At 26.9% G+C, this 8,158-nt stretch overlaps 1 protein-coding gene across 1 annotated transcript; it reads left to right on the forward strand.

Annotated features, from left to right (window-relative positions):
- Positions 1 to 3,098: 3,098 nt before the first annotated feature.
- Positions 3,099 to 3,857, forward strand: Phum_PHUM078780 (neuroligin, putative; the record flags this gene model as incomplete). Its single annotated transcript, XM_002423635.1, has 2 exons — positions 3,099 to 3,561; positions 3,727 to 3,857. The coding sequence occupies 2 exons, from the start codon at positions 3,099 to 3,101 to the stop codon at positions 3,855 to 3,857; spliced, it is 594 nt and encodes a 197-aa protein (XP_002423680.1).
- Positions 3,858 to 8,158: the final 4,301 nt, after the last annotated feature.

The raw sequence follows: 8,158 nt of genomic DNA on the forward strand, positions 1-8,158 counted from the left end.
TTGACGCCAATGTGACCTTTTACAGACAATTTATTTTCTCTAGTTGAACAAATTTTTTTTCTGGTAGGGCATAGATATGAGAAAAAGAAAAAAAAAAAAAGAAGAAAATTTTCTTGGGGAGAGGGAAGAGAGGGGCAAGGGAAGGGGGATAAGAGGTCGAATTTTGTCGAGTTGTGAACATTGCTGAGATTCGAACAATAAGAGAGAAAAAAAAAAAATTCGTTTACCGTAAAAATTTTCCGATTCACGCCATTTCAATTGTTACGCCATATGCCCTTTAATTTAGGCTTTGACAGTAAGAACAAAAAAAAAGAAAAGTAAAAAAAGGAAAGAAAAAAAAGGAAAGAAAATAAAAACAGTAAATAAATAAATAAATAACTTGTAAGATTGCGAGATTTCTTTTTTTTTCGAGACAATATTTAAGAACAGGTATTTTACTCCTGTTGTTACTGTTGTTGTTGTTTTTTTCTACTGCTGTTGCTGCTGCTATGAGTACAATAAAATTTTTGTTTTTTTAAAATAAAAAAATATTCGGCTCAGATGTTTTTTCTTTTTTTTTGGTGATTTCTCTTAGAATTTTATTTTTATTCATTCATTCATTCGAGTTTTATCGAGTCGATTAATTAGTAATCAATCAGTCGATCGATATTTAAATCATAAAAAAAGAAAAATAATTAATTAAATGATCATTAAGATAATCGTAAACTTTTTCGTTTTTTTTGTAGCCATTATAAAGAAGGGGTATTAAAAGAAACGCGTACAAATTAACGGGATTTTATGAAATTTTATACAAATTTCAAGTTTAAATTATCGGATATGAAAATAATTCAATTACTTTAAACCTGAAAATTAGGAATAAAATATTTTTTTAAAATACCAGACAATAATGTTAGTATCATATCTGGAGAAAAACTGAAGAACAACTAGAGAAATTTTGGAAAACTGCTGGAGAATTCTGGAGAACTGCCGGAGAATTCTGGAGAAATTCTACAACAACGCTGGAGTAGTCTGGATCAATTTAATAGAACTTACTGGAGAAATTCTGGAGAACTGCTGGAGAACTTACTGGAGAAATTATGGATGAATTTGGAGAAGTTTGAAGAACTGCTGGATAACTGCTGAGGAAATCTGGAGAACTGCAGAAGAAACACTGGAGTAGTTTGGATCAATTCAAGAGGAGTTCTTGAAAAAATTTTAAAGAAGTCTAAAGAAGTTGCTGAAGAAGTTTGATGAAATTCTAGATACGTCTGGAGCTGTAGCTGGAGAATCCTGGAGAAGTCGCTGGAGAATTCTGAAAAGTCTGAAGAAACGCTGAAGTGGTTTAGATCAGTTCCGGAGAAGTTCCTAGAGAAATTCTGGAGAGTCGGGAGACATTAGGGAGAACTGCAGGGGAAATTCTGAAGAAGTTGCTGGAGAAGATTAAAGAAATTCTGGAGAAATCTGATGTAAATGTGGAGGAGTCAGGGAAAAATTTACTGGAGTCAAGAAGACTTACAGTTTTAATGTGGTATCAATTGCTTAAGTTCTAAATAAACAAAACGTATTCAAACATTTGAAATACATTCAAAAGAAAAAAAATTTCGAAAAAGCTTTTCACGCATAATGTCCCCCATTTTCTCTCTCTCTCTCTCTCTCTCACTTTATTTTATTATTATTTTATTTTATTTTAATTATTTTCTCTCTTTCTATCTCTCTTTTTTACTTTTTCTCACATTGTTTATACATATATATATTTTATTATAATTTTAATGAACAAACATTACAAACAACAAAAAAAAAACTTACATGGATTAAAAATGGCGGCAAATACATGTTTGAATTCGAAAATTCGGCGTTGCCAACTTAAATTTTTTTTTGAAAAGGAAAAAAATAAAAAAAATATAAATGATAAAATCTGTATTACAATATTACAAGATTCTAAATAATTTATTTTAAAAAATAAATAAATAATAAAATCATATCATTAATAAAAACAAAAAAAAAAAAAATTTTCTTTGAGGAAAAAGAAAGAAAGGAAAAAAGGAAAAACATTTTTTTTCCCCAACATTTTTTTTTAATCCGACAGGAAATAAAAAAAATTATTAATAATTTTTTATCATTATTATTATTATTATTATTATTATTATTATTATTAAAAATCTAATCTTAATAAAAATGACTTTGTCATATTAATTAGTTAATTATTTTTAAAAAATCTGATTTTCCTCCCGTCGGAAAATTTTTGATTAAAATAAAAAATTAAAAAAATTAAATGCTAATTAATAATGATAATAATAATAATATTTTTCAATTATTTAAATGATCATTTTACAAAAAAGATAAAAAATTACATTCGAATTTTAAACCGGTTTTCCTCTTTCCCCCTCCCCCATTTCCTCCATTTTTTTTTTTTTTAAATTTAAAGAAAAAAAAACTGTATGGTTGAGAGATCAAACATAAAAAAAAAGGTGAATTAACGATCACTTTTTTTTTCCGTGGGGGGCGGGGATGTGTTATGAAAAAGGAAGGAAGAATGAATGGGAAGGAGGGAGGAGGGAAAAATAACTTTTTTTGTTGTTGTTGCTGTCGTCGCTTTTTTTTTTTTTGCTTTCTGTTTTTGTTACCGACAGGCATTTTTTTTGTTTTCATTTTTGACGAAAAAAAAATTTTTTTTTTTTTTTCAAAATGGATTTTGTCGATTTGTATTTTCATCATTTTTTTGTTTTTTTTTTTTTTAAAAAATTAAATTTTGTTTCGGCGTTGATAATAATAATAATAACTCTATGCATATTGATTGTCTTTTTTTTTTAATATTGTTAAAATTCGGATTTTTTTTTTATTGTTTCAGATAAGTTATGTCGTGTCCGTTATTTTGTAATCTGTTTGAAAATCGAGGCTGAAATTTGTAAGTATTTCCTTCCCCCCACTTTCTTACTCTCCCCTTAAAAAAACAATCGATAATGAGAAAAATTTAATGTAATTTTTTTGTTATAGTTAAAATGTTCAATAAGTGATGATTGTGGAGTGGAAAAAGTGGGTAATAAGTGTTCAAGTGATAATCGGAGATGTCTGATCGACGTGGCCCTAGAAGGCATCGTCCGTGGATTTGACAGAGCGACATGCTGTTCTTCCTTCTTCGAGCAGCCGTAACGTCACGAAGAATTTTTTTCTTCATTTTTGTGTTGTTTTCATTTGACGAAATTAAAACCGATCAGGGGTCGGTCGTGCATAAATACAGTACGCGAGTTGTCGTTACAAAATACGGTCCACTTCGCGGCGTAATAATACAAAGGCATTTCAATCAGCCTCCCATCGAAGCTTTTTTGGGCGTGCCTTACGCGACGCCACCCCTGGGCTCACTCAGGTACATGCCTCCGGTCACTCCTTCGATGTGGAAAAGCACGCGTTTAGCAGATTCTTTTTCACCGGTTTGCCCGCAAAATTTACCGGAAATAGGAAATCGTACGGATGCTTTGTTGAAACTTCCGAGAGGAAGACTTTTATATTTGGAAAAGCTACTACCGCTTTTAACCAATCAGAGCGAAGATTGTTTATACATGAATATCTACGTACCTAAAGGGGGTAAGTTTTTTTTTTTCATTTCATTTTTTTTTTTTTCTGAACAATTTTCGAATTAAAATCCATTTTAATTGTTTCAAAAATAATAATAATGAACATTAACAAATGAGTAAAACAAAAAAAACGTGGCATTAAAAACTTTAAATTGCTTATTAAAATATTTAATAGTATGGAAAACGACAAAGCAAAGGGAAAAAAAAAATTTTTTTTTCTCTCTTTCTCTCTTTCCCTTTTTTTTTTTTTTTGAAATACAAAAAGGTTTTATTGTGCCTAAAAAAAAAAAAAAAAAATTTATGTAAAGTGAAGACGGAAGCTTAAAAAAAAAAAAAAAAAAAAAGAGGGGGGAGGGGGCCGTATAAAAAAAACTGATGATGGTTGAAAATGAGAAAAAAAAGTTTCCGGAAAATATCAAAGAGTAAATTAATGCTGAAAACACGTTTTTTTTGGATTACCAACATCCGTGGCTGTAAAGTAGAAGCCATCTTTTGAATATAAAATAATTTTTGTCAAAAGGAATAAAAAAAAAATTTTTTTCTTTTTTTTTTCTTTTTTTATGTTGCAACTGGCTGACACAAAAAAAAAAAAAAATTAATCGTGTCCTCGCATTAAAAAAAGTATATTAAATTAAATTTTTAAAAAAACGCGGGAGTCGGTCTTTAATGATGAATGTTGGGAAAGGAAGGAAGGAAGGAAAAATGGTCGCGATAAAAATTTTCAACCGTTTTTTTTTTTTTAAATTTAATTGAAATTAATTTTTATATCGTATAATTTAAATGATAAAATCTTTGTTTTACAAACTCGAGGAAAAGGATAATTTTTTTTATCGGCAGCGAAATCCCCCCCCCTTCAAAAAAAAAAAAAAAAATTGATTATGATTATTTCGATCCCCAAATAAGTTAAATACGTTAATTAATTGTCTCGTAATTAAATAATTTTAACCGAGAGTTTAATACAATTAACATTTTATAAATGAAAAGTGAAAATATTTCAAAATCAATTACGTCATCATCATATCGTATATAAACGTATCAATGGCGACAATGTTTTTGAAAACTCACAAAAAATTTTCCTTTTTTTTTCCTTGTTGTTTTTTTCCTTTTTAAATTTTACCATTTTGTAACATTGTCACATAAAAAAAAAAACAATTTTTTCGAAAATTAACACGTGCACGCGAAAATATCGAAAAATAATGTTTGCGCGATGTAAAACCTTTGAGAAAAACGATCAAAGGAAAAATAAGAAAGAAAAGTTTTTTAAAGACAAATCGTTAATATTAAGATTATTATTACTTTTCCAAACTTTTTTTTCCTGCCTCTTCTTCGTCTTCTGCTCCCATTTTTTTTTTTACACAAATATAAAATCCCATCATCATCATTATTATTATATTTCTACTATTTATATACACTCATACGTACATTCATTACAACAATAAGTAATTACTTAGGATAATTGATCCATATTCAATTTGTTTCCTTTATGTAATTAATGAATTTTAATAAACCGATTTCACTCATGTTTTTATAACGTATCGGTAAAGTCTTTTTCGATTTCTGAAAATAAAAAAAAAAGGTTTTTTAATTATTCATCAGCCTGTTTGTTTGTGTTTGTGCGTGTGTGTGTGCGCGCGTGTATGTATTTCAATTAGAAATTTTATACCATTATTTAGATTTCTCGTGATTTTAATTAGCAAATTGATTGATGTGTACATATATATAGATCGATAGATCGATCATCACACATTTTACTTCCTTCGAAAATGTATTTTAATAAATTAAATTTTTTTTTTTTTTTAAAAACGATTAATTCCGATATTGTTATTTTTTTTCCCCCACGTTAATAATTTTTATTTAAATCGTGCGTTTATTATTATTATATTTATTTTGAATGCTCGTTTACGATTTATTAACAAAAAAAGAAATTAATAATAATAATAATACGGGATTTTAGAGAAAATAAACATTACGTTGTGTATATATTATTGTAACGATGTCATTTTTACCAATTATAAAATTATGTTCTGATCCCACGACGTGATAATCGTTTTGCGATTCGTATTTAAATCTAAATTTATTATTCAATAAATAAACGACGATGTTATAACACGATTTATTTTATTATTATAATTCTATTAAAAATATAACAAACGAATTAGGAAAACATATTTAATTGTAAATCGATGTTTTTAGCGAGTTAGTCGTACAACAGGCAGTTGTACAGCAGCAGCAGCAGCAGCAATAAACTAATTTTAACTAAATTCGTGATTAAACGAGACTTAAAGGTTGATATTTGACTTTTTACTAATTAGCTAATTAAAAAATTTTGACAAACAACATTCAATTGATTTTAATAAAGTAGATTTGATAACGACTAATCCGAAAAAAAAAATATTAAGTCTTCATTCTCTTTAGTTTTAGTTTTGGCGGGTAACGAAATATTGTATCGAGTTTTCATAGGTTGCCACAAAAAGTTATGATAATACCTTAGAACAAATAAGACGGCAACGATAAATGTTTTGGAAGATTTTAGTCAATCTCAGATTTAGTAAAATACAAAACCTATTCATTTATGATTGATTTCATAACAACCAAAGAGTTTAGTCGTCAATTAAAAAAAAAAATTTGTTTGAAATAATCGTCGTCACTAATTTGGAAACTTATTTTAAAATTAAAATTTTTTTTTTTACATAAAAGAATTAAATCAAAACACGAAAAGCGAAGCAAAAAAAAATTCACGATGATAATAATGATAATGATGAATTTTTTTAAAAACTCGTTGGGGATAATTTAAAATTCTACAAGTAAATTAAAATACATAAAAAAAAATTCGAATAATTTTTTTTATTCTTATTTAAAATATTCAAATTGTATTTTTATTAAATTTCAACATAAAAAAAAAAAAAATTTCCTTTGCTGTTAATCAATCGTTGAGAAACATTTAAACGAACGAATTTTCCTTTCTCGTACGATATTCAATTATTATTATTATTATTATTATTAATAATAAAAGAGAAAGTATTTTTTATAATGATTTATTAACGAATCGTTTTAACACTGATAATAATAATAATAATAATAATAATTTTTAAACTCGTGTAAAAAAAAAATTAATGTTCATCCGGTAATAATAAAATTTAAATTTTTGCCCATATTATTATTATTATTTATAAAAGAAATATTAAATTTTGAAGAAAAGAAAAAGGAAAGAAAAGAAAGGAAAGGAAAAAAAAGGAAAAATTTAATTTTTTTTTTTTTTTTGAATAATTTTTCGATAATTTTTTTTTAAGCATAAAAATAATAATAATATTTTATTTATTTAAATACATCTCGTATATATATTATTATTATTATTAAAAATACGTTTTACAATATAATTTATAATAATTACATTTGCATGCGGTGAAAGGGTAGAAAATTTACGACGAATCGTAATTTAATCAGAAAATAATAATAATAATAATAATAATTTTTGTTTTTTTTTTTTTTTATCGTTGAAAATTTATTTTATTTTTTATCCGCGCAGCGTTTACAATTAAAAAATTAAATAGACTGAAATCAAAACTTTTATTATTATTATTATTATTATTACTATTCTCGTTTGTTATCTCTTATCGTTTTTCTCGGTAATTAGGAAAATTTTTCCCTTTTTTTTTTTTCATTTTAGTTTTTTCTTTTTTCCTGCATCCTACTCTCTTCTTTCGCCTAAGGATCACTCAAACGAGTTTTGTTTTAATTTATTTATTATTATTATTATTATTTTGACTTTTAATGACATTGACGAATTCATTTTTATTTGATTTTCTGGGAATGAATTTAAAAATAAAAGTTTTTTACGACGCCATTTTCCGTGAAATTTCTTTTTAGTTAATTGCGTGGAAATGTTTTCACAGCTCCCACGATAACCGGAATTATTTTACTCCCCGTTCGTCAATTTTTGGTTTGTATTTCCGGATTAGTTGTTGTCTTATGCGATGATATCCGGTTGTTTGATTGATGCAATTTTGTCCGCGTGTATTTGTGGTCGAGTAAAACTACCCCTTGAAACTCCCTTCATCCACATAACCGAGGTTAAAATGTGGTCGTAACATTCATTGCATTTTGAGACTTTTTCGTAATTTGCTAGGAGAATTCATCCCGTAAGGTTATTCTACCATTTTAATTTTTAATTCCCCCTCCCCCCCCTTGTACCTAACTATTAATATTATTTATTTATTTAAATAATTTAATGAATTATTGGAATTATGTAAAATATATATACACACATTATTGAATAATTTAATGGAACGTAATGGGATTCGGTTAAAATTAAATGATGTCGTCGTTGTAAAAAGAATCACGTGATCATTATTATATGCGATATGAAATTGGTTATGACGAGTACGACAGGAAAATATTAAAATAATAATAATAAAAAATTATGTAGAAGAGTTCGGTCACGTGTCTTTTTTTTTTGTCAAGAAGAAGAAAAAACTTTTTTTTTTTAAAAACAATTCAAATATGCGGGACACGTAAATAAAAATAATTATTTAAAAAAAAAAATAAGAAACAAAGTTTTGTCCCGGGGGGGAAGGAGGAGATGAGGTGAGAAGGCGGAGGGGGGAGTG

Source organism: Pediculus humanus, genomic scaffold (genome assembly GCF_000006295.1).
Source record: "Pediculus humanus corporis 1103172107427 genomic scaffold, whole genome shotgun sequence".
In the NCBI taxonomy this organism is placed as follows: Eukaryota; Metazoa; Arthropoda; class Insecta; order Psocodea; family Pediculidae; genus Pediculus; species Pediculus humanus.